The 27,822-nt window shown below is 40.2% G+C and overlaps 1 protein-coding gene across 1 annotated transcript; it reads left to right on the forward strand.

Annotated features, from left to right (window-relative positions):
- Nucleotides 1-1,016: 1,016 nt before the first annotated feature.
- On the forward strand, nucleotides 1,017-27,739 carry FAM180A (family with sequence similarity 180 member A). The gene is made up of 3 exons (XM_074266597.1): nucleotides 1,017-1,250; nucleotides 24,090-24,190; nucleotides 25,409-27,739. The coding sequence occupies exons 1-3, from the start codon at nucleotides 1,175-1,177 to the stop codon at nucleotides 25,751-25,753; spliced, it is 522 nt and encodes a 173-aa protein (XP_074122698.1). The 5' UTR covers nucleotides 1,017-1,174; the 3' UTR covers nucleotides 25,754-27,739.
- The last annotated feature ends 83 nt before the right edge of the window (nucleotides 27,740-27,822 follow it).

Raw genomic sequence — 27,822 nt, forward strand, 5'->3', positions numbered from 1 at the left:
ATCTTTCTAACCTTAAATCTAGTACCCTTTCCACAATACCATGATGCCTCTCAGCAGAGCTTCTCTTTCCTAGAAGCCTGATAACAAAATTGGGATCTCAATTACAATTGATCAATGATGGACAGAATCAGCTGCACCCAGAGAAGGAACACTGGGAAATGAGTGTAAACTGTTTGCATTTTTTGTTTTTCTCCCCAGATTATTTTTACCTTCCGAATCCAGTTCTTCCTTTGCACCACCACCAAGAACAAAATTCGGTTCTGCACATATATATTCTACCTAGGATATACTAGAACATAATTAATATGTATGGGAATGCTTGCCATCTAGGGGAGGGGGTGGAGGGAAGGAGGGGAAAAATTCAGAAAAGAAGGGAGTATAAGGGATAATGTTGTAAAAAAAAAATTACCTATAAATATGTACTGCCAAAAAAAATGTTATAATTATAAAATTAATTTAAAAAATGAAAAAATGAAAAAAAAATTTTTTTTAAAATTGGGATCTTCCCTCCCTTCCATACTCTAGAGAACAGCTCTCAGGCTTGGCTCCAAGAAATTCCTAGTTCTGTCCCTAAGGAATGGCATCTAATTGACAGCTTGCCTCCAGGCAACAAAATGCTTTTGCTGAGCTGAGGGCAGCTTGCTGAAGATCTGTCCCCAAAGCAATGATCCCTCCAACCTAGACTAGACAGCCTTGCTCATCCTTTCTCCAATTCCAGCTACTGTGTCCCAGGAACCATGGAATACTCAGCCAACCTTTTACCAGGCTCCCTAATGAAGTTCCCTGTGTCTGTTTGCTAAAGAAAAGTTCCAGTGGGTCCATCCAACACATGGAACTTAAGTACAGAAATTATATTTATCCACCGTTCTGCCAAGGAAATCACATGCCCCATGAGTCACTCCAGATGTGCTCAAAAACAGAGTCTGTCTGTGAAAGCGGAGTCCCCCAATTCCAGGGAGAGCTGGATAAAGAGGTGCTGACTTCTGTCCCACCCAGGAGGGCAGGCAAGCCCTTCCTTCTAAGGAAAGGGGAAGGCGTTTCTCCATTTCTGAGAGGGGAAGGGCAGTAAAAAAGATATATACACACTTCTTAGACGAATTATATGCTGAAACACCCACAGGTATTGGGGTTCTGTGTGGGTTTTAGAGGTGTTTTTCTCTTCTTGAAGTAAAAGATGTGTTGGAAGACCTTAATGCTTCTGCTGCTATATTACAATGCTCAGGCTACCCTGGCCCGCAGATGGAGCAGAGGTGAGTTGCCTTTTATTGTGTATTTTTTTCTCTCCAAATTTTTAAAAGTGGTTATTGGGGAGCAGAAGGGAAAAGGGGACCCCAGAATATTCCAATTTTCTATTCTATTTTCATTTATCTTCACTAGACTACCCTTCTCTAAGCCTGACCTTTTTGTCCCATAGCAACAGGTGGAGAGAGAAATAATACTAATTTTTTTTAAAAGGAGGGGGGAAGGAATGAGGCAGCAGAGAGAGAGCCTGGCACACTAGTCAAAGAATAGACCTGTTTGGTGCCATAGGGCAGAATCTTTCCCTCTCTTCCTTTGCCCCAAGAAAATCTTCCCAGCTCTCTCATTGACACACTGGCTGCTCTAGTTGGGAAGGACCCTTCCTCTCTCCAGCTGTGAGCAGGTGCTGTGCTCTGCATCTCAAGGGACCAGCCAGCCTGCATGTGGAGATGCAGAGGGATAGTGCCTTCATCCTAGCTGGCAGAAGGCAGCTTTGCCCAATTTACTAGCCTAGAGGTGAGAATGACTATTGGCGGGAACTTTGATCATCTCTCTAGCGAGCCAGAGCTGTCACCGTGGGGAGGGATGTGTTTCTAACAAGAAAATCAACAAGCATACTATTTCTCTTTAAGTTTCTGTTTATTTTTTAATTAATTAATCAATTTTTAAAATTAATTTGCTTTTAAATTACGAAGTATTTTGTCTCCCTTCCATTACCTCATCCCCATGGGGGAAAAATATAAAGAAAATGCTTATAGCAAATGGGTTAGCCAGGTGGCCCAGCGGATAGAATGTCGGTACTCGGAATTGGGAAGAATTTAATTCTCAGATATTTACTAGCTATGTGATTGTAGGCAAGTCATTTCTCCAACGTCTCAGTTTCTTCGTTTGTAAAATGGGGATAATCATCATAATCTTGTAATTATCAAATGAAATCACGTGCTATTTCTCTTTGCAAAAAGGAACTTTTTCTGCAATGGGAGGGGATCATCAAGACCTCCCCATTAGGAAAAGAGGGACTCTTCTTTCCCATATTGCTAATTTCCATTCTCCCAGGATTGGACTTCCCAGAAGTTGGGTAGCAGCTAGGGCAGAGGAAATAGCTCCACTTTGCATTCCTATGACCCACAGCCCTCTCAAAGGAAGCCGGGCTGGCAAGATCCCGGAGTTCGTGTTAAATTTGTCATTTTGACCCATAACGCCAACCCCGCAGGCTCCACTTCTAATCAGAACCCTCCTAGGTCAGGAACTGAGCATGTTGCCTAGAAGTGAACTTCTTTGGTAATCCACTGGACGGGATTTGTGGAGAAGGTGCTTAATGCAAGCCCAGATGGTAAGGAAATCAGCACCGTGGTTCGGAGGCTCTCCCAAGCCTGGGAGGGAGGGGAACGGAAGCAGAGAGGGGGGTGTTGGAGGGGGTGCGCAAAGGGCCTGAGAATAAGCCGCTGACAGGCAGCATTTCCCCCGGGTAGGTATTTGTTCCCCCAAAAAAAGGAAAGAAGCCCCCCCCTTTTCCCCCTTCTTAATCGTTTCATTTCTAAACCTGAGATCTTGGAGACTCCTGAGAGACTGAAAGAATGGAGCTCGGCTAGCTCGCAGTGTGGAATTCTGGGTCTCACCTTTCTGACTGCGCTGGTCATTTCTGCTCCCCATCACTCCCACCCCCCACCCCCTCATACACATCCCCACCCCCACCCCCGTCACACACACCCCTCACACACACACACCCCGGCACATTCTGTCCATTCCTAGCTCTACAAGAACTTAAAACGTGTAAACTTTAAACTTTTTTGGCTTTAGTTTCTACTCCTGTCAGGTAGAAAAGAAAACAGGGTAGATCCATGAAAAGCACCTTGTCTCTGGAGTCAGCTACTTGAATGCAAATTCCAACTACTATTTACCTCTCTGAGCTTGTTTCTTCCTCCATAGGAAAGAGGAACTAGATGACCTCTACTGTCTTTCCAACTCTAATTCTATAATTCTGTGAGTGTAAGCTCTTTAAGGACAGTGACAGTGTCTTGAGTATAGTGTGCACTTAATAAAGACTTTTAAATATTGGTTTACATTGATCACATGGACTTTCAGAGAGTGAATTTCTGAGGAGATGCTGACAAGAACCAGGTTTTATTCCTTCCAAGGATACAAACTTTCTTTTACACCAAATTTCACAAGGGAAAACCCTGAATAGGCAAGCCCCCAGTCCCTCATTCTCTGGGCAGATTATTCATAAATACATCAGCCATAGCCCAGTGCTTAGCACAAATGCTTCTTTCATTCATCCAGATAGGGGAGTAAGGAAGGGATGGGAAGGAGTATGACAGCTGCCCCAAATCATACCTTCCCCTCTTCAAAACCAGCTAAATAATCAGAATCTGGAGGCTAAAAACCCTGATCTTGCCTGCACCCTACACACTCCCCCCAGCTGTCTGTGTGGCTGACTCCACAGAGAAACTCTAGTTCACAAAGATACTTTCTGAGTAAAGTAGGTGGCCAGCTTTATCTCCTGATTTCTACCAAAGTTTAGCTCTAAATTATATTCTAGAGAAAGTTATATTTGTTCTTTTTCCTCCCTAACTCAGGAATGAAGGCATAGTGTTTTCTAATTCATTCATTCATTCACTAAACAAATGATCTTTGAGTCCCCATCATGAACAAGATACTGTGTTAGGTGCTGGGTGGAGTCACATAAATGTGGTCAACTCTCTGCCATGGGCAGCAGCATTGGAGAATGGTTGGAGTGTTTGAGTGGAGGTGGGGAGAACTGGAGGTCAAATCCAGCCTGGGTTAGAATCCTATCTCCACCATTTATGATGTATGTCATATCAGGCTTCTGTATGACTTCTCAAGGCTTCAGTTTTCTCATGTAAAAAAAAATTTTTTTTAATGACTATGGATGAGATAATCTCTGAGATCCCTTACCAGGATAAATCTGTGATAAACCCATCTCTTCCCCTAATAGAATAGAGATAAGGACTAAAGTAGTGATTTATTGATATAGGGAAGCACTGGTGAGAAACTTCCTTTAAATGCAAATCAGCATTATATAATCTTAAGAGTTGAAACCTTAGAGCACTGAAAGTTGAAGCCTTAGAGAACTTAACTGAAAGGTTAGGTGACCACTCAGGTCACACAGTCAGTGTGTGTGTGTGTGTGTGTGTGTGTGAAAGGCAGGACTTGAATCCAAATGTCTCTGATATCCAGGATATCTCTACATCCACTAAGCTACATCTCCATGTCAAATTTCTGATAAGGCAATGTATGCTTCTTGATGACAGTGATGGAAGGAAAGAGTGGAGAAAGGAAGAAATTTACAGGTACTTATCAAAGATTGTACTACAATCTAGAGCTAGAGACCATGTATACTCCAAATAACATTTTCTGTATATTCCTTCATATAACCCCTATGTTTTTCATTACAGCTGAATATAAGGATATCTTAGGAGAGAAAGGATTTAAAGAGATAAAGAAGAAAGCGGGAAAAGTCAAAAAGAGAAAAAGGACAGAAGGATCAGGGACCAGGAAGATGTAAAATATATGAAAGGATATGTTCAAAGGATATGTTCGGTCCTGGGCAAGTAATGAATATGTAAACTAGAGCTCTACAGCAAAGAATTTCTGGTCTAATTACTTTGGGATTAAAAAGGATGATTCTATATATTCCCTAGAATGTAGATTGGAGTATCCCTTAATAATGTTTATATAATAATGGTGTTAGAATATCTTTATATAGGGTAAAAGCTGTCAAACTAGAAAGTGCTGGGTGTGTATTGTAAATCTGTGAACATTTCCATGGTAATGAGGGTGGGGCACCATGACAGTAAATCTGGGTGGAGTCATGCTAATGTGGTCGACTCATGACAAATGGAAATTCTGATTTTGGAAAATGGCAGAAAGCAGCCAGTTTCAAAATAGAAACGAACCTGTATTGGGCTGAGAAAAGTCTAATAATAGTTCACATTTCTATGGCATATTAAAAGTTTATATAATATTTTCCTCTACACCACAGCGAAGCAGGTAATAAAAAGATGATTATCCCCATTTTACAGATGAGAAATTGAGGTGGAAAACTTTAAGATATTTTACAGTCATTTGATATTCTCTTTAATCTAAGAGAAACAATTTTTAATTCAGCCCTTAAAATCCACTGGATCACATGCTTAAGAGAGATTATATCTAAGAGACAATTAAAATTACCTTCAGAAAACAGTGGGAATTAGCTTTTAAAGAAAGTACATGGGGGAAGGTGAGACACAAATAAATCAATGTCATTTTTTTATATATATAAAATACCTGGGGCAACTAGTTGGCACAATGGCACCAGCCCTGGAATTGGGAAGACCTGAATTCCAATCCCCACCTCAGACACTTACCACTTACTATGTGACCTTTGGCAAGTCACTTAGCCCTCTCTAAAAAAAAAAAAAAAAAAAAAAAAAAAAAAAAAAAATTACTATCCTTCCAGTTCCTTTCTATTAAAATAACGAAATAACTAAAATCATATGAATTGTTAAAGGACAGTGCTGAGATTTGAACTGATTCTTCTCTCAATATTGTCTTCCTCCAAACCATCACCACTCCAAGGAAAAAAGATAGTCATTCTCCTGAAGCCAGATCTAGCCTAGATGTTAGACAGATGGATGTCTGGCAAGCAAACACCAGTTTCTTTGACCATGTCAAGAATATTTTGGAGTCAAATTTCCAAAGTCTGTCATTTCACAATTGTATACGTTGTAATTCTATTTCTTTTACTTGGTTTCCCTTTCCTTTCTAAATCTCAAAGAATAATGCTCTGAAGAGAAAAAGAGAGGTCCATAAACTTATGTCAGAAAGCTTGGAGGTAACTGAAGTAATTTAAGATCTTGATGTCAGTTTTAATAGCTTGATGGCAACAATATAGACATTACAAAAGGGACCTTCCATGAAGTCTGTAAGCTAGCCCAACAAAGAATGAGCATGACAATGGGAAAGAAGAAACAAATGGAAAACTCCCTCTAAGTCCAGGTGCATCTAAAGATTGACCCCTTTTCCTGCCTGGGGACCCATTCCTTCATATTGTCTTCTGTGAAGGGAGTTAACCTCTCCCTTCCTTCCCCCACCCCCAATTCCATTGATTAATATTCTCTGACAAACAGAGCATTCCAATGCTATGTATCCCTTCCACCCAAGAGGTTTCACAGTTGGCCAGATAACATCCTGAAGCTACCCTTCAGGCCATCTGTGAATTATGGAATTGAACTAGAAAATCATGAGACCTACTGGATGCAGTATTTGAATTGCAAGTAGAGGAAAAAGTTATTTGGGGCTTAGTCCAGACCTAGAAATCCATAGAGTGCCAAGGGTGAAGTTCTAGAAAATCCACACTGTTTTGGAGAAAAGGTGGTGGTAAGACCAAATTCAGGCCTCCAAGAACCTAGAGAATATCTTGGAACTGGAGGAGTCCTACAGAGAAAGCATTGTGGTCTGAGAATAAAGAGAGACAGATTGTACTGATTCTGCCCCTCATTAACTGAGTGAATTTTCATGGAATCAAGGGATTATGGACCAAGGACTAAAAGGTTCTTTTGAGATCATCTAACCCATGGTTTCCTGAATTCCCTAATACATAATGAAAAAGTAGATCCCATGATTGTGAATGGTCCATTTTTGGTCACTTAATAAACATTGATTAATTGCCTTTTTGGTCACTTAATAAACATTGATTAATTGCCTACTATGTGTCAGATACTGTGTTTCTAACTTAGACCTGTAAGTATCTATAAATTATAGTTATAAATAATTATCACTTTATATAATTTCAAAATATAATCTTACATGATCACTTCCATTTCAGCTCTACTCCTAACTTCCTAGTCTTTTACACCTCTACCCCAGCCATCCAGGTGCCTTCTCAAGCTGTAAATTGCTTCTCCCTCTTCAGACTTCTCCTCCATTATATGAGTTTTTGCCTATAATCCCCATTTAAGGAAGTGAGCAAGTCAATCATGCTCATTTCCATTCTTGACTCTCCAAAGTTGTATGCCTTGGACCCACCCAGGTGTACCCCTACCTGTTTTTCAGCTCCCTTCTTTTCTGACCCTCCTACCCTGTATTTCTATGTTTTATTTCATTTGTTTGCTTAGATAGATAAATAATGCCTTAGGTATATAGAGCCTGGGACCTAGCAAATTATTAATAAATAATTTCTCTCTCTAAGCATATCCCAAGTAGTAGGGCATAGTGGCCCACTTTGAAATCTGGAAGACTTAGGTAAAAATCCTACTTTGATATTTATTAGCTGTGTGGCCTTGGACAAGTACTCTATATCATTCAGTGATTCACTGACTTAGGAAACTAAGATCATATACTTTTTGTTTATTTTGGTTTTTGAGATTTGGTTCCATCTTCTCCAAGTGAGAAGTGCCACTCAAGAGCCTAATCCCACTAATGATCAACTCAGGTTCTGATATGGGGTTGGTTTACTCATCCTTAGGCAGCTGGATGGTCCCTTCCCTTCATCATATTGATCCCAGACTTAGACAGCTTAGCCTAGTATAGCTCAGAACTCCCAAATTTAATCAATCCACCAGCCTCAGCCTCCCCAGTACCAGGAATTACAGGAATGTGTTCTCATACCTGGCTAAGGTTGAATGTTAAAAGTTAATTGTTAATTTGTGAAAAGAGTTGCCCCCAAAGATAAAATCATAGATCTCTTCCAAAAGAACTCTGTGCTAGAGCTGCAAAATGAAGTGCTACAAAAGGGAATGTCAAAGGCTATGAAATTGTCACTGTACAAAAACAACTTAACTCTATGGTATTTAGAGTAAAATGGGGTTCTGTAAAATCAATCAGATCAGATCAGATGGCACCCAATGCACCTTCCAGTTTGATGAACCTTTGAACTTGGAAACTATCCTGGTTTTAGAGTAAATCTTAAAGAAGAATTGTTATACCAATTAGAACTGAGCTGAAGTTTAGGATTTCCAAGAGAGTCCCAATAGCATCAATATGCACAATCTGACCTCCCATATCGTCTGAGCACATCCTGAGAAAGATTAAGGCTTTTAGGCAATAATAGAGGGCTTGACTTGGAGAGGAATACGGATTCAAATCCTGCCAGAAAATACTTCACATTCGTGTATTGCTCTGTACACATTATCTCTGAGTTTCCAATCTGCATGGTAAAGAGATTTTCCACACAAAGGGTTACCTAAGCTAATGAGAACACCTCTGTGAGCCTCAGTTTCCTCGTGTGTAACCTTCTCGAACCAGACCCTGTAAAACTTTCCTGTGATAAGCCTCTCTCTTGTTCCCAGCTTGCCTGCAGGATGCTTTCTAGGATTCAGTCCCATAGTGAAGCTTTCTGGTTTAGTAGTAATATCTGTCTGGCAGTTGGATTGAGAAAGAATGAGTCACCTGTGGCCAGGCAAGCTAGCCAGAGGGAACTAGCCACTCCTTTGTGGTCCCCCTGGCTCCCTTCCCAGTACAGAGTCTTCTCTGATCAACCTTTCAGAGGACACAGGCGAGATCATCTCCAATATCCATAGAGTCTTAATAGGTTGTCAGCCTTCAAAATGTCATATGGAATAATTATTAAACAATTCTTAATATAAAAAAACGAAAGCTTTATTTGATTAAGTGGGATCATATGATTGCTGCCATCTATAGGAAGCAAGTTCATTCTCACTTTCTCTTTTCTAACTGTGTTTGGCTCACACAATCTTCCCTCATGGACGTCCTAGGACGACGGTGATGATGGTTTGCAGGCAGACCATTCTTTATCCCCCTCATTTACTCCTCCATTCATTCTGCTCTAGTGCTCTGCAGCACCTCCATTCAGTTAACCACATGTGCAATGTGGAGGGCTCGGGCCTGGGCCAAGGGAAGCTGGCTAGCATCCATTCCTTTCACAAGTGGCCACATGTGTGCTCCCAAAGGACCCCACTGTATTGGGTTCTGCTTCCAGCTTCCCCAGAACAGGGCTGTTTCTAAAGGCCTGGCCCAGAAGCAAAAAGTAAATTACATCAGCAGGACCTGAAATAAGCTCTTTTATAAATGAGAGCCTTTCCCTTCCACACCCACTCTCATTTCCATAAAAAGTTGCTTCGTCTGATTCATGAAAAAATATATTGAATGTAATGCTGTAAATGGCATTCTATATTATTCAGCTGGATTCATTGCTAGACGGCTTTTCTAATACCACTGTTTCTTACTGCTTAATAGAGAAGGCAGTTTTCCCATGCTCTCATCTTAACAAATTGTTCTGGTGTGTTCAGATATATTTTTACTACTCAGGGGTTGAGGATGGGAGAGTGTGGAAGAAGGCTGCTCCCTTTGGAAAATCTATATCAATCAGCCATAGACGAGGGACAAAAGCCAGATTATAACATGAAAAAAAGTTCATCAAGGGTTCCATTCAACGTTTTCCATTTGGGGAGTATTTAGTTTCTGGCTTGAGGTACATAGAGGGTCTGACAGCTCAGAACAGTAAACAAGCATAGTCTTTCCCAGGAGAAATTAAAAGCAGTGTCTTCCAGGCAGAAGGGAATAGTTAAGCATGGTGTGAAGGACATGGTGAACACGTACACTTTGATGAATCAATGAATGAATAGAAGGGAATGGAAACTGAGAAAATGTCTAAGATTAGTACTGTGGGTAAAAAAGGCCTGGATAAGCACAATTTAGTAATGGTGAAGTTTAATAAGAAGACTATTTGACTTCTCCTTAGGTTATTATGTAATTTTAATGTGTGCACTAGTATTATCAAAAGAGAAATTAAAGGTTAATAAAACTAAGTTATAAAATTGATAAAAAGATATTTTTGTAGAAAATAGTTAAATCAATCATGTGGCATATAACTATGTTCTGTACTGCCCTTCCCCTTCCCCAAATATACACCCCCCCCCCACACACAGAAACATTTGTTCCATTTCTGGAATAAATCAAATCAATGCTGCCTTTGTAACTGGAAAAGGTGTGTCAATGTACTCTTCAATGGCTCCATCTACTCAATACCTCAGTGACTTTCCACCCCTTAGCCACCATTCGCCTATATAAGTAGTGTCTCTACTTATTAAAATTTAAGCTGCTTGAGATTTTCCTATTTGCATCTCCAGTGCTTAGCTCAGCACTTGCACAAAGTAGAAGCTTATTAAATGCTTTTTCATCAGATTCATTCATGTATTCATTTTTAAGTGATCTGAGCCTAAGAAAAGTCCAATTACATAGAATATGCATTCACAAAACAGGTGACAAGTGACTCGCAAAGCTTAAGCAAAGTACCTAAGAGAACAACAAATTCTAACACTGCCTTATTTGTATTTAAGCATCAGTCAATAAACATTTATTAAATATTTACTTTGTGTTAACCACTGTGCTAAGTTTTGAGAATACAAATATGAAAAAAGGACAATATCTGCCCTCAAGAAGCTTACAATCAAATAGAGGAAGAAAACATATCAAAGGAAGCTGGAAATCTTGGAAAGAGTTGGGGGAAATAACTCACTAAGGGACATGGTGAAGAATCCAGAAAAGTCTCAAAATAATGCAGCCAGGTAAGAAATAGGGAGAGGTCACTCCTTTAAATGGAGGGTTTGAAGCTTATGTTCCCATCCTTTAATTAGAGGGGCTTGGTATAGTAAGAGTACCAAGGCTGATGGAATCTTGCAATCCTAGGAAGACTTCTGAAATTTTCTTTTTGTTATTGTTTTCCAGTCATGTCCAACTCTTTGTGACCCCATTTGGGGTTTTCTTGGAAGAAATACTAGCATAGTTTTCCACTTCCTTCTCCAGCTCATTTTACAGTTGAGGAAACTGAGGCAAACAGAATTAAGTGTCTTGCCCAGAATCACGCAGCTAGTAAGTATGTAAGCCAGATTTGAAGTCAGGAAAATGTGTTTTTGTGCCATTATCAGATGACTTCCGAAGTCAGAGATTTGGTGCTCTCCCTTCTCTGATCTCTACAGTTGCTTGGGGAGAAAATTTAGGAGTGAATGGGTGTCCTTCACTGAGTAGGATATTCATAAAAATAGAGACTTTAACATTCTGCTTGAGAGTGTTGTGGAGAGTAATTGGAAAATAAAACCCAGAAGGTACTCCACACAAATTTAGAGATAGTAGAAATAAAACTTTAAAGTATGGAATGTTTCAAATGTTTAAGTCTATGATTGATTTAAGAAATCAATAGGACCTACTAAGTGCCTCTCACTCTGTTAAGATAAAGCCATTTTTGTAACAGGGCAAATAGCACAATCTGGCCTGGGGCAAGTGACAAGAAGCCCCAAAGATAGTGAGGGGGTAGAGAAGCAGGTCAGAGCTGAAGAGAAGCCAGCTCTTGTTGTGGGGAGTAAGGAAGGGGCCCACAAATTTGACAGAGGAAAATATACTGTCATCTCATAGCTCCCCATTTGACCTAATCGCTCTTACTTATTAGGTAGTAAGATCTGTTAGTTCTTTTAAGATTTAAAGCGCATGACAACTACACGAGCCTGAACAGCACTCTCAAAATCTGGCACCCCTAGACAAAGCTTTGGTTGACTTGTCTTAGTTCCGGCTCTGTTTGATATTGAAGACATATAAGAGGAAGAAACCTCAAATTTTTCTTTAAAATAACAGTGTAAAAGGTAGTGAATGCATCCTTATCTGCAGAGAGTTGAGAGCCCAGGAGGCAGCTAGAAGGCTTACTGGATAGAGTCCTGGACCTGGAGTCAGCCCGAAGTTCTACTCTGACCTCAAACACTTACCAGCTAGGTGACTCTGGCTAAGCCTTCTAAATTCTGTTTGCCTTAATTCTCTGAAGGAGGAAGTTCAGACCATTCCAGTAGAACTGCCAGGAACACCCAGGGACATCATTATGGTGCTATGGTCCAAGGGGACACAAAGAGTGCAGTAATAGCAACAACAATCAGAATCTAGCATTGGAGCCAGGATGCCAAGCCGGATGTACCAAGGACAAGCAGGTTCAGTGGAAAGAACACCGCTGATGAAGTTGAAGTCAGAGAACCTGACCTAAATCTCTCTGGGATGTCTCTTTCTCTCCTGTCATTGCCATTGTGCTAATCCAGACCTTCTCACCTCATACACAGACTACTGTAAGAGCCTGTTGGTCTACCTGCCACAAATCTCTTCCTGTCAGTCCATTCTCCATTCAGCTGGCTAAATGATCTTCCTAAAGTATAAGTCTCACCATAGTATCTATTCAGTAAACTTCCATGGCTCCCTGTCACCCCCAGAATCAAATTAAAAAAAAAAAAACTTGTGTTTGGCTTTAAAAGCCTTTCATAACCTGACCATTGCCTAGTTTTCTACTCTTCTTACAACCTATCTCTTAGGGTTGAATTAAAATTAAATTAAATTAAATTAAGATTAAATGAGATAATAAAGCTCTTGACACAGCATGTGGCACACAGTTAGTATTTAATAAATACTTGTTTCCTTATATATTTTCCCCTCTTCATCCAGGGCCATTTCCAGTCATCTCGATCTATATCTGGCCACTGGACCCGAACAGTTCTAAAGGGGAAAGTGAGGCAGGTGACCTTGCACAACCCTCCCTCATTTAAATCCAGTTCACTTGCATGTCGTAACATCACCTCCATGATGTCATGGTCTTCTTCAAGAACGAAGGACAAACAATAACATTCCCCCCTCCACTTGCTCTATGAGCAGATGACACTGGTCCCCTTGCTGTTCCTCAAACAAGACACTCATCTCCTATGTCTGTGCATTTTCATTGGCTCTCCTTTAAGTATGGAATGTTCTCCCTCCTTGATTTCCTGGCTTCCTTCAAGTTTCAACCATAATCCCATCTTCTATGAGAAGCCTTTCCCATTCCCCTTAATACTAGTGCCTTTCCCCTAAGATTACTTCCAAATTGCCCTGTCTAGTTCTTGTTTATACAAAGCTGTCGACATGTTGTGACCCCCATTAGACTGGGAGCTCCCAGAAGCCAAGAATTGTTTTTGTGTTTAGCACAGTACCTGGTACATGGTAGACACTTAATACATCTTTGTTGGCCTGACCTACTGAGCATGTTATTTTACCTTCCTAAGTCTCAGTTGCCTCATCCGTAAAATGAGGGAATTGGACTAACTGGTCTCTGAGATCCCTTCTACTTCTAGATGTATTATCTATCCTATGATCTCTAATACTAGTGTTCTTTCTTCTACACCACATTGCCTGGTCGCAGCTCATGAGCAGCTTAGAATTTGATTGGGCAAAAGACTTAGGATTGTGAAATTATGAAAAAGTTTTATACTATTAATCAACAAGCACTTATGAAGCACCTACTATATGTTAGACACTAGAGATAGAAAGACAAAAAACAACAGCAAACCTGAAACAGTCCCTGCCCTCAAGAAACTTACATTCTCTATAACACAATAGGTATCAAAGGACAAGGGAAACATAAATACAGGATGGGTCAATCAAGGAAGGTTTCAAGGAAGAAGAGGGATTTTTATATTTTGAGGAAGATTGAAATTTGGACCTTAACTTAAAGACAGTGAATTTAAACCTCAAAGTACTAAAACATTGAGATGCTGCATACTAAGTCAAAATATTGAAATAGTGAACACCTTACTATCATGACATTAGATAGACAGCCTCTTTCACAATAAAATCCTCCATCTGAAACCTCTGACATTTCCAGGAGAAATATATTGACCCTCCTCCCCTCTTCATGTATTAGGTATTAAAAGTATGCAAATACTGAGGAACAGGGGAATTCTACCCTAAAGCTGACTATGCAGGGGAAGTAATACTTTTCTCTATTATATTTAGAATCGTGGAATAATAGATCTAGAGATGAAAGCTGTCTTAGAGGTGCAATCCTATCCTCTTACAGAGGAGGAAACTAAGTGCCAATGAAACTAATAATTAACATTTATATTGTACTTACTATGTGCCAGATATTACACTAAGCACTTTCCAGTTATTATTTCATTTGAATCTTATAACAACTCTGAGGGCTGTTATTATCCCCATTTTATAAATAAGGAAACTGAAGTAAACAGAGGTAAAGGGATTTGTCCAGGGTCACATAGCTAATAAGCAGCTCAGGTTACCTACCTGCCCCTACCTTCTGTAAGGTCACAAAGGTATTAAGTGACAGAACTTGGACTTGAATCTATGTCCCCTGGCTCCGGGGCAGCTAGGTAGCACCAGAGGGCACAGAACATCTTCCTGAGTTCCAATCCAGCCTCTGACACTTACTAGCTGTGTGATCCTAGGCAAGTCATTTCACCCTATTTGCCTCAGTTTGCCTGTCTGTAAAATGAGCTAGAGAAGGAAATGGCAAACCAGTCTAGTATCTCTGCCAAGAAAAGCCCAAATGGAATCACAAAGAGTTGGACACGACTGAAAACAACTGAACGAACCCTCTGACTCAAATTCAACATTCTTTCCATTGCACAGGGAAATCATACTTCTCTGAGCTTTTTTTATATTGTTCTGAAGAGATTAGGAGTCTATCTGAGAACTTAAAACTATTCTAGATTAGCTCCATCAATATGTACTCCTTGGTGATAGAGCATGGACAAGAGCTGTGGGAAACTAAATGGTTTCTAGAATTAAACCTGAATTTGAGTCAGGAAGCTTTCTCCTGCAATGTTTATAAATCCTTATGGTACCTGGGGCATGATAAAGTGCAGGAAGTCCAGGTCTGGACATCTGAACACTAGCTCTGATCAAAACCAAATACCTAAGCAAATGATTTTAGGGGCCTAGAAAGGGCACTCTACCAGGGTACAAAGATTTTCCCCCCACATTTAAATATAGTCTTAAATGCAAATATACCTAGGAGAGGCAAACATTGAGTTAAATTCATACTAAGGTAAAAATGACTGCTATCCAATTCTTTCCCAAGATGGGTTTACATTGAAGGGAGGGTGCAAGTGCCTCAAAAGTTGCAGGACCGGGATGTGAGAGAGGGGGGAAAGAGAGGTTCCCATGGAGCACAGGGATTTGGAAACAAAGGTTCTAGATTTGAATATCAATTCTGCTACTTCCAATTTACCTGCTATGTGACTTGAAGCACTTGCTCCCCCACTCCCTCAGTTTTCTTCTCTGTAAAAAGAAGATGGAATACAAAATCTCTTAAATCAAAATCTCTGACTCCCATATTATCTTGGAGTGCTAGAATCCCACTTCTATTTGTTACTTAGCAATCATGGTCACTCAACTAATTGCTATGGGACTCCATTTCCTCACCTGTAAACTAGGAGGGTAAGACTAAGAGTGTTAGGGTCCCTTCTAGATTGTAAATCATCAATGACCCTATGAATTTCACCTATGACCAGTTTTTATTCTAATTTCACATCTGGGTCACTAAAAATATAAGTGCTCTTCTTTTGGACATCCACTTCTGCCTCTGGATGTAGGAGGTGCCCTCTTTCTGTAAAGATGATACTGATGAGCCAACATTAATAAGACATCTAAGTGGACATGGAGTCAGGAAGCATTAAGTTCAAATCAAATTTCAGATATTTATTAATCATGTGGCTGTGGGCAAGTCACATAACCACTGTCTGCCTCAATCCTTTATCTATACAATGGGAACAATAACATCACCTACTTTCCAGGATTGTTCTGAAAATAAAATATGATAATATTTATAAAGCTCTTCGCAATCTTTAAAGCCCAATGTAAAGGTAGATATTATTACTATTGAGGTGGGCAGTGAGGAGGTAGATAGGAGGTGCAGTAGGTAAGACATTGAACCTGGAGTCAAAAAGTTCAGATCCAACCTCACTTACTAAAAGTAAGTGTGTGATCTTGGGCAAGTCAATTAACTGTTTGCCTGAGGTTCCTTATCTGTAAAGTGATCTGGAGAAAGAAATGGCAGACCCCTTCAGGATCCCTGCCAAGAAAACCCCAAATGGGGTCTTGAAGAGCAGAACAAAACTGAACAATGACATTATTACTATTTGCTTTGAATTTTTACCCCAAGGTAATACTATAGAATGAGGAAAAAAAACACTAAATATGGAATCAGGAGAGACCAGTTTGAAATATTGCCCCTAATTTATATAACCATGTTCAAGTCATTTAAACCTTAATTTCCTTTTCTGTAAAATGAAGATAACAATCACTGCAAGACTTAGGCTTACCACATCTCATTCCACTCACCTAAACTTGTGCCTAAAGGAATCTCTAACTCTTGGAACAATTATTTTCTGAAAAGTTCATTTAACAATTCACTCTATAATGTCTTACAACTCTTTTATTGTTTTCCTGAAATTGTATTTAAATATTATAGTGTTATTTATTTTACCAGCTTTTAAGCAATATTTGAAGTCAGACTCAAACATTTGCAGAATGCTCACTGACAGTAGGTACAGATGGAGACAATTCTCTCTACTGTAAGAAGAGCTTCAGAGACCTTATGTGAACCTAGCCTGTGGAACACGTGACCTGGAATACCACCACAACTATTACAATTGGTGAGCATTTAGAAAGAGGAGCAATAATCTCTTTAAAAATCCTACACGTGGCTTCATCAACCACCGGAGAAAGAAAAGACATCTGTTTCAGGGAAGAAATAAGACTCTCACCCTAGTATAAGGTTCCATGGTTAAGGGTGTGGATTGGACTCCTCAGGAAGCAGAAGACAACTGAGCTGGGGTTTCCGGGCAGCAGCACATGTCCTGGAACTAGCTCGAGATCACAAATAGACAGCAAGGGCCAGTTTGGGACACTAGCACTCTGTCTTGCTTTTGGGGAGGATCATGCAGCAAATTAGCAGGGATCAGCTGGATGGCCTCAATGCCCAGCAAAAGAAATCTAGCATCTTTCAAATCGGTATCTTCTCAATCAGTTATAGTGCACTTATGTAGGGTTTAAAACTGATTTGGAAATAAGAGAGGATAGAAAAAGAAAATTCAAGTAGACAATCCAGTCCTTCTTCCCATGAGTGATAGGGAAGGAGAGAAAGAAGGCAAAGCTTGCGAAGTAACCAATTGTGAGGCATCTGCGTGTTCTGAAAGCCATATAATATACAGCAATAAGAGGGATGTAATAAATGGCAATAAGAGGCAATTTTTATTAACAATTGTGTTGTGTTGGACAATGCAGGCCATGCTTGAGGCAAGAATCATGAGAGTGCTTCCTCTAAAGCCTGAACACAGACCTTTATGGGAAGATCTTCTAGGACCTTGAAGACACTGCTGGGGAGACCTGAGAATGAAGTCACTCATTTTAACTAATTCTTCTTGCCGAGTTATGTTGACTCTTAGAAGGACTACAAGGGCTATCAAGGCCCTCTAAATTTGACACTGGAAAAAAGCCCCACCTGCTTATCCTAGTTACAGCTTTGGGGAAAATTCAATTCACAAACATTTTTGAGCACCTATGAGATCATAAAGAGTCGGTCATCACTGCAACAATTGAAGAACAGCAACTAATCATATTCCAGGGAGGAAGAGTTAGGAAAACTCAGATACACAGCTCAAAGTATTAGAATTAGAAAGTATTACAAAGGCCATCCTAGGCTAAATCCTCCATTTTACAGAGAAAGAAATTGAGACTCAGGGAGGCAAAGTGACTTGTCCAACATCTCACAGATGATTGGCGTCAGAAATAGGATTCAAATCCAGGTCCCCTGATTCCAGAGGTCTTTCCACAGCCCCACGCTGTTTTTATTATAATACAATACAAAAAGTAAATGAAATTGTACTAGAGAAATATAAATAAAGACTCCAAGAGAGCCAGGGTGCTGTGAGTTGGGACATCTGGGAAGGATTCACAGAGAAAGTAGCATTTTAGGAAGATCTTGAAGAATGGATGGTATTTCTTCTGCCAGAGATGTGAGGGAAGGCATCATAAATTACAAGATTCAAAGTTCAAAGAAAGGCTCACCTGGGACATAGAGAGGGTAATATTCACCCAGTACTCACCTAGAATCATGGGAATTCAAGTTGGAGATTCTCTAGTCCTCCAGGGGTTACTGAGAAAATAAATCAAATTAATAATTTGAGAACACAAAATGTTCGGCAAATCTGGCTCTCAAAGGCAATCCTCATCCCTCAGCATCAGGTGGTACAGTGGACCTAGAGAGCCTGGCCTGGGATCGGGAAAAGCTGAGGTCAAGGTCAGCCTCAGACATTCTCTGTTTGAGTAATCCTGAGCAAATCACTTAATTAATCTTTCTCTGCCTCACTTTTAAATCTATAAAATAGAAATGATAATAATAGCAACTCCCTCCCAAGGGCTCAAATTAAATAACATTTGTAAAGTGCGAACAAAGAAAGAGCTATATAAATGTTAGTTAGTTTTATTATCCTTACACACATTTAGTTAAGATCCTACACCAAGTAGAATCTAAAGTGATTATGGGAAGCGCCCTTTGTCAAATCTTACCAAGTGCCATTTTTTTCCTTTTCCCTCTCTCATTTCTATCTTTCTGACTTTCTTTCTTATCCCTTTCTTTCCTATCCATATCATAATTTTGTTATAGCCTGTTTAATATCATAGTATTTAAGTTGTTTTTTTTTAAACAAAGTCTTTAATTTGAGTTGCCTTATTTCCTCTTCAAATTGAGATTATCCCCATTTTGAAGATAAAGAAACTGAGGCTCACAGATTAAATGATTTTCTTAAGGTCACATAGCAAGGAAGTGTTGAAGGAAATTCGTGTCTTTCCTAAATGTGATTGTAGCTTGCCATCCTTTATCCTTTGTCTGAGGGACACAACTTGCCCTCAGGAATGGCCCGCAGGACAAGAGAAGGGCCTGATTCTGCTGACAGCAAGGGAAACCACAAAAACTGTTTACTTGCCCTCTGACTAAAGGCAATGGAAGCGAGGAAAGCTCATCTTTTCTGGCACAGAGAGCTGATGGTTGGAATTCTGTGTGTAGCCTTCCTTCCCTTGATGCAAAGAATATCTCTTTCTCTGGCCTTCATTCTTGTCCCAACTAGAAGGGCCAAGGAAGAAGCAAAAAGTTAATCCCTAGGAACCCCCAGCCTAGCCCCAGTTCATCACCAAGGAAGGAAAAACGTAGGATCCAGTGGGACAAAGCATGTCAGTGTGTAGAACACTCAAGAAAATTAAAAGCAGCTCAGATAGGATAGAAACTGTCTAGGATTTGGGCTCCAAAGATCTGGAGTCAAATCCTGCCTCTGTTATTTATTAGCTTGAGTGAATCCTTTTTATCCCATCTGGGTCTCAGTTTCCTCATCTATAAAATGAGGGGCTTGGACTAAATAATACCAAAAATCACCACGTGACTAAGAAAAAAAGAATAAACTTTTAAAAATGCATTTATTAAATGTTTACTTTGTACCAACCACTATCTAAGCACTGATATAAACAGAAAAATCAAGATAGTCCCTGTTCTCAAAAAGAATATATTCTAATTAGGTGGAGACAACACAGAATAAAAATAAACTGTGAGGGCAGCTAAAAAGATCCAGAAGTCCTACAGCTTTGGCAGTGGAATGATAAGTAATGAGACACTGAGGGCCATAGTTACCTAGGCAGTTTATATTCTGGGCTCAGGGGACTACAGAGCCTAAGACTGAGCAGGTAGAATATCTGGGAAAACCTGGAATTCTTTCTCATCAGAAGGAAGGTGAGCAGATAAGCTACTTGATAAAAGGAAGAAGGTAAAAAGGGAGGACAATCTTAGATACAAACTCTTCCCAGTGGCTGGATGAACAGCCCAGGGCAGGGGACCCTCTGCCAAATGTAGTCCCTTATCCCTGAGAGGCAGAAGATATACAAGGTGAATCTAGACTCCCTTCGTTCCCTGATCCTTGCCTTCACCTTATAGGCAGAGCCACCTTGCTGAGATTCTCCCTCCATGGGAGCTATTTGTCACACTTGCAATCACAGAAAGCACAGACATAAAAGAAAAAAACCCAAAGCAGCCAAAGAAATGACAGAGCAGTGAATTACTAGTCAGTCACCTGTCTGGGTGCAGCACACCCAATGCACAAAATTTGCACAGAACACTTGCTCAGATGTAGAAGTACCTGCTAAACCTTTACTTGAGAGAGATCTAGTCTTCAGATCCCTTGGTGTTAAGCAGATCCAAGGATCATTCCTGCCTTAAGTTGCTCTTTCCCTGAAGCTCCTGGAATTATCTGTGTTTTTCTGTGTATAATCCACCTCTGTAGTGGATGAACCCCTAGGTTCTTCCCTCCCACCCAAGCCTTAGAGCCAAAATGATGTGAAGAAGCCAGAGGATGGCAGATTTGAAGGAAGTGATCAGTCAAGAAGGAGGCATCAGGCAATGTGCTGAGTGATGAGGATGCAAAGAAGAGCAAAAGCACTTGCTGCTGCATGGGAGAGAGAGAGCACGTAACAAGTGTGTATGCACAGAGCGGATGGAAGATAAAACCAGGGAGAAGGAACTGGCCGTGGAGAGGACTGGGAAAGAACTTGACTGAAGGGGAGATTTAAGCTGAGTCTTACAGACAGTCAGGAAGACAAGATGAAGGGAACGGATGTTCAGATGTCAGGAAGAGCCAGTCCAAGGCATGGAGTGTCCAGGGATGGAGTGTCCTGTGGGAGGAATGGCAGGCGAGAAGGCAGAGTCTGCTGGATTGTAAGATCTCTAGAAATGAGCAATGTGTTAAGAAGATTGGAAAGGGAGGGAGAGATTGAGTTATAAAAGCTAAAATGAAGATTTATTTTATTTTATTTTTTATTATCTGACTTAGAAATAATGAGTATAACTGAAAACAAGAAAGAGTCTAACAGAGCTTGGGCATTCTTCCTCTTTAATTAGATAGAGCTGGGGCAGCTAGGTGGCACAGTGGATGGAGCACCAGCCCTGAATTCAGGAGGACCCGAGTTCAAATCTGGTCTCAGACACTTAACACTTCCTAGCTGTGTGACCCTGGGCAAGTCACTTAACCCCAGCCTCAGAAAAGAAAAATAATAATAATAATTAGATAGAACTGAGAAGCCTAGGTATTACAGAAATCCCCTCTCCCTCACTTGCACAAAAGTCCCTTGATTCTGTCCATTGATCCCAGCATTTTCTCCACCTTACAAAGCCTCCAAATTCTCTTTTTCATTATATAAATGCTGCAATTGAATCAGAAAGCTGCCCGAGGTCCAACAGGCTCCTTTTGTGGCAGAAGAAAATTAAAAAGTACTAACCTCTGGAACTTACAGACTCAAGGCATCTTAGGACTGTAAGGAGACTCACACACAGTCTGCTAAGCATCAGTTGTCACTTAGGAGATGGCTCAATTTGATCAATTTAATTAATCTAATTCAGAAAAGAATTATTCTATATGACAATGTGCATGCAAAAACATTGGTGGGTATGCACAAACACAAATGTGCACACACACACATATATACACACACGGCCCTAGCAATCTGTGGTCACTTTGCTAAATCATTCTTAATTCTGTCTCACCCACGGGACCAACCTACCTCCTCCAGCCTAGCTCCAGCTTTACTTATCTTTCTCTCTTCTCGTCCAACCACTAAGACAGCACCTTCTCATGATTTATTGGTTCTGTTCCATGAAAGAGACAGAGACAGAGATAAAGACACAGAGACAGAGACAGAGAGACAGACACAGGCAGCCACTGAGAGATAGAGACAAAGGGACAGAGAGACAGAGAGAAAGTGAAAGACAGACAGACAGACACCCAGAGAGACAGAGAAAAAGACATACAGAAAAACAGAGACAGAAAGAGACAGAGAGAAAGCAAAACTCAGACAGACACAGAGACCGAAAGAGACAGACAGAAAAATAGAAAAAGAGAAACAGAGACAGAAAGAGAAACAGAGATACAAATCAGATTAAAATGTAATTGGGAATTATTCAACAAAATTAATAAAAATAAACACAGATAATATTACATTTAAAAACTAAGTCAATATGCAACACAGAGGGATCCTTCTGAATGGGTTAATGGCCCTGTTTCTATTTGAAGTTGATGTCATGGATGTAATGGAAAGTGTGTTGTACAAGAAATCTAGCAGACTAGAATTGTGGTCCCAGATCTGCAAGCTTTAGTGGTGTGTACAGTAAATATTTAATAATATTTAAAGGGAAGCACAGATACTTTTAATTTAATCTGCATATTAACATTTCCTCCAGCACTTTCTAAAGTCTAGAAACATAACACAATAAACCAAGCCCTGCTTTGTAGCATTTGCTGATTTCTGAGCTGTAAATGCTCACAATTAAAATTTAGTAATCAGCTCTCTCCAGTACATCCCTGCTTGCTTTGTAACTTTAGGACGAGTTAAGTCATGATTTGATCCCTTTCAGTTTCTTCATCAATGATGAAGACATCAGTGTCTGATCTTCCAGACCTTTCCCAGCTCTAAAAATCTGTGATCTTAATGTTATTCTGAAAAAAAAGCTTTGATTTTCTATGACATCAAATTTGCTTAGTTTATTATAAGGAATGGCTCTCTGGAAGGAGTGGGAAGAAAATACATGGGGGACATAAACAATATAAAAACAAAAGATATTCATAAAAATTTATTTTTAAAAAATTCCCACCTCTACCCAGAAAACAAGGTCTCCCAATCTCTCTGTAATCTCTGAAATCACAATTGGACTCTGATTTCCCAGATTCCTGGTCCAGCATTCAATCCACAGAGCCACCTGGCTGTAGTAGATAAGACTTTAGGGGGAAAATGGCAAAGAGAAGATTGAGTGAATTTGCCTTCTTTTGCCTATAAATCATCTCACTGAATGATTCCCACTGGCAAAGCTCATGCTCAGTGGTCCCACATTATTAGGTTTGGAAGGAAGAAAGAAAAGAATGACTATAAGACCAAAAAGGTGCCCAGTCACATTCAGATGCTAGAAATGACAGGAGATACCTTCTACCTATAAGACCCTCCTGTCCACTTTCCTCAAGTAAATCTCAGAGAAATTTTTTTTAAATAGGATTTTCTAGGCACTGTGCTAGGCTCTAGGAATATAGAGACAAAAGTAAAACAGTCAAACAAGGTAACAAATGTAAAAATCTTAAAATGCTGTACAAATGTCAACTCTGACGGTTACTTAAGGTTACAGATCTACTCGATTATTCTGTGAAAAGGCCAATGTGGAAATTCCTACCTGTCAGTTACACCATTAAAATCCTAAATAAAGAAAGGGTCTTTGGTCTCCAGAGAGCCTCGGGCCAAACACTGTTCTGGAAGGCAGTGTCCTGGAACACCATAGCCTGAAGTTATGAATCCTACTAATGTTCTGAGCAACCAGTCTGCCCGTTGGCATGAGCTCCTAGACAGCCCTGGACTTCAAAATCCCTTTTATTGAAAGCCAGCCCTTGGCTGAAAAAACCTAGTGCTTCTTACTTCCCACCTGGAAAATCTTCAGGAATGGACAGTAAATCAATGGAAGCTGAAAAACTGACTCCTTCCTAGTACAGCTGGTACAGAGTCAGTCCAGATAAATGCTGAGCTAGAAAATGAAGCCCCAGGAAAAACCAAGTGCCAGCTTTGGTCCCAAGGCATCCAAGGCCTGAGAGGTGTTGCCCTGATGGGATGTCGGGCCTGGGTGCTGTGAAACTGTATTTGAAACTGTATTTCACAGTATCGACTCTCTTTGCTTCTAATATTCTAGCAGAGCTCCTCTAGGGAAGAAGTCTAATAATACTAATACTAGCATTTATATAGCACCTGCTAATGTATGATCTCATTTCATCCTCACAACAATCCTGGGAGGTAGATGCTATTTAAGGGGCAGAGGAGAGCATGCTGGGTTATAAATAAAATACCTATATTGTGTTATATATAATAACTAGGTGACTACTATCAAAAGTCTGCCATCCCTCCTTCATATTTTCAGCTTCCAATATTAGTCAATATATTGACTAATATCAAAATAACTTGATTAATGCCCATTTCCCCAAGATCCCTGTTTCTGAAACCCCCTTTTTTTTCACTTTTAGCTGTGCTCTTCCCTTCGGCTCATCGGTCAAAGAGATCATCTTCAGGTCCGGTAAATCCTGTGCTGCAGAACTCCCTAGAGGAAGTGGAGCTGCTCTATGAGGTAGGCCGGGAGCCCCAGTGCCTCACAGGGCACTACCCCTTTTTCAAGAAGTCAGGTTTGGGAGATAACAATGATCTAAGCTCTGGAAACTCTCCCTAATGTGCAAAAGAAAGGAGAACCAAGAGAATTTAAACAATGCAAAGAAAGGCAATATTAAAATATATCAAAATTCAGATCAATGAGATGATCAGTCTTCACTCTTAGGGACTGATAACAAATACGTCTCCCCCATCTTAGCTGAATGGCAGCGGAAAAGTCGTGCATGAGGTCAGACACAATAAATGTGTACATTTGTTTTGCTTAACTGTATTTCTTTGTCATAAGGGAAAGTCCTTTATGGGGAATTGTGCTATTGTTATTGGAAATGTGTTATTAGAAAATATTGTGTTATTAGAAAATAATGCTGCTTTAAAAAGATAAGACATAGTCTTAATAATACTTTTTTAATAAAAATTCTGCCTACTGGCTTAACATTGAACTTGGAACCAAAAAAAAAAAAAAACCCACTCAGATTTCTGTCAAAAGTAAATTTCAGGGAAACTAGTAGATGTGTGGTTAAAGGAAAATTTGGGGGGGATGAGGCAATTAGGGTTACATGGTTTGTGCAAGGTCAGGTGGCTAGTAGTATCTGGGTCAAATTTGAAGTCAGGCTCTCCTGAATACAGGAATGCTCCACCCACTGCACCACCTGGCTGCCCCTGAGAAAAGGAAGTCTAAAGGTAATCTCCCTCCTCCCCAGAGTCTAACATGGAGCTCTTCAGATAGTGTTCAGAAAATGTTTGTTAGTTAATTGACTAAGACTGTCAGTGTTTATTTCTAGGATCAAATTAAGTAATGTATATAAAGCATATTGCAAACCTTAAGTCAGCTATAAATGTCAACTATTGATACTGTCCCTGTTATTAGATAGGAGCACATAGTATAAAGGACAATGAGATGGGAGCTAAGAAATCAGGTTCTAATTCTGCTCCAAACTACCTGTATGACCATGACATGCCAATCATTTTTCACCTTCCTGTTACTCAGTTGCTTTATCTGTAAAGTGCTGGGCTTGGATTAGAATTCAAAATCCCCTCTGCGGCTCAAAGATTCTGAGTTTATAAAAGGGAAAGAGAAGCACAATGATGAGAATGAGGTGAATGCTCAACAGTGAATTCAGCTAGGTCTTTAACAATAGCAGGCTAAAGCATGTTTCCCATATTCTATTTCTCATACCAGTTTCTTCTGGCTGAACTTGAGATCAGCCAAGACCTGAGGATCTCCATCAAAGATGAGGAACTCTCCTCCTTGCGGAAGGCCTCTGATTTCAACATCATCTGCAATGAAGTCATCCCTAAGAGCATCCCAGACATCCGCCGGCTGAGTGCCCACCTCTCGGAGCGGATCGGAGTCCTCAAGAGAGAAGACTTTGAACGGACAGTCCTAACCCTGGCCTACACGGCCTATAGAACAGCCCTGGCCCAAGGGTTCCAGAAAGACATATGGGCCCAGTCTCTCCTTAGCCTCTTCCAAGCCCTGAGACACGACTTGGTGAGGTCTTCTGGTTCCAAGCCCTCTCCATGAGAGACACCTGCAACCCTGAGAGGGGAGAGTGGCAACCCAGAGCTTGTCACACAATAACCCAAAAGGTCTTTATTCTCTTACCCATTACCTTCCTCATGGAAATGGCCAATTGAAGCACATTCTACTGGGAAAGAAAAGTAGTGATCAGAAAAAAAAAAAAAAAATAAGCCTATATTCCTCTATATTCCTTTACTCTAGACTATTTCCAACAAATATCTTTAGGTCAAGATTCTCCAGGCCAGCATTTTTAAAATACCTCCAGGGAGAAAATGGTTTACCATCAGTGACAGGTGGAAGACTCAGACAAGGGTCCCAATTATCCAAGAATAAGTACAGGCACAAGGAGACTGAACAAGTGTTGGGGAGAGGGGTTGGTCCTTCTTCTTTGAAGTTAATTAACTAAAAAACAAGGTTAAAAGTATCTCTTTTTCCAATTTTCATTGGTAGGAAATAGATACTACAACAACAAACAATAATTTAATATATTGATATATTTCTCAACTTCTTCCACAAAAGCCACTAAATATAAGTCTGGACTAGAAAAAAATAAAGTAAATACATCCTAAAGGAGGAATACAAGTGAATTTTCCAGATAACTAAAAGTCACCCTTCATGTGTCAAGTCTTTTATATTTAACCATTTTCTATAGAAATCATCCCAAAATGTATGAAATACTTTCCTGCCTTCTTAAATTGAGAATACGGAAAATAATTTATATTTTTTTTTATCTCTACGGTTCATTAGAGTTCATTATGATCATCAGTTTTTGTACTGTATTCTATAATGTAACAATCCTGTCTGGGGGCTGTGAGGAGTGCAGGGATATTTGCACCTACACTAAATGTTCCCAGACTTTGCTAATTTTGTGTTTGGCTTTTAAATTATTCTGTCTCCTCCCTGACTGTCAGGCTATCAGTTTTCACTTTTTTCCTATTATGTCCTTCCCTTTTTTCTAACTTGCTGTGGGTCAGAAATCACATAACTCACTCTGTCAGAATTGTGTGCTGAGTAAGTCAGTCAATTCTCTGAGTTAAGGACCTCCTTCAAGGACTCTGTAAATAGCTATTTCAGCAGCAAAGAATCCTTTTGGCTTACCTCCAAGTTCATTGCTTGAAGTTGCTCCGAGACTGACCTCAAGATAAGCAGGACATTGAGGCCTTGAATCTGCTTATTTCAAGTGTGACTCTAAAAACTGCGATTTGATAATGATAAAAGTCTGGTCTGGAATTCCATAAATCTTGGGATAAATGAAGCTTTGTATACTCAAGCCTAATAGCTTTTTCAGAGAAATAGTAGTAGGCTGGCAGGAAGAAGGTACTCACTATCAAAAAATGCTACATAACTCTGCTCCAACCTCCACAGCTCTGGCTCAGAAAAGCAATGTTAATAACTTTCTGTCTTTGTCTCTGTCCCTGTCCCTGTGTCTCTGTCTCTTTCTGTCTGTCTGTCTCTGTCTCCCTCCCTTCCTTCCTCCATCCCTCCCTCCCTTCCACCTTCTCTCTCTCTGTCTCTATCTCTGTCTCTCTCTGTCTCTCTCTCTCTCTCTCTCTCTCTGTCTCTCTCTCTCTGTGTCTGTCTCTGTTTCTTTCTCTCTGTCTCTCTCTCTGTGTCTCTCTCTTTGTCTCTGTCTCTGTCTCTGTCTCTCTGTCTCTCTCTGTCTCTCTGTCTGTCTCTCTGTCTATGTGTGTGTCTCTGTCTCTCTCTGTCTCTCTGCCTATCTCTCTCTGTCTCTCTCTGTCTCTCTCTGTCTCTCTGTCTCTCTCTCTGTCTCTCTGTCTCTGTCTCTGTCTCTGTCTCTTTCTGTCTCTCTCTGTGTCTCTCTCTCTCTCTCTCTCTCTCTCTCTCTCTCTCTCTCTCTCTCTCTCTCTCTCTCTCTCTCTCTCTCTCTTCCTCCACGTCTTCCTTTTCTCTGTCTCTAGTTATACACTATTGCTCTTTCTATTTTTCCTAGGGGAAATGGAACATCTCACAAGCTAACATGCTTTCCTTCCCTTTTCTTTTTCAATCTATTTCCCTTTGATTTGGGGAGTGGGTGGGGTGGGGATAGGGATGGCAGGAAGGAGGGAGAT

Source organism: Sminthopsis crassicaudata, chromosome 5 (genome assembly GCF_048593235.1).
Source record: "Sminthopsis crassicaudata isolate SCR6 chromosome 5, ASM4859323v1, whole genome shotgun sequence".
NCBI classification, from domain to species: Eukaryota; Metazoa; Chordata; class Mammalia; order Dasyuromorphia; family Dasyuridae; genus Sminthopsis; species Sminthopsis crassicaudata.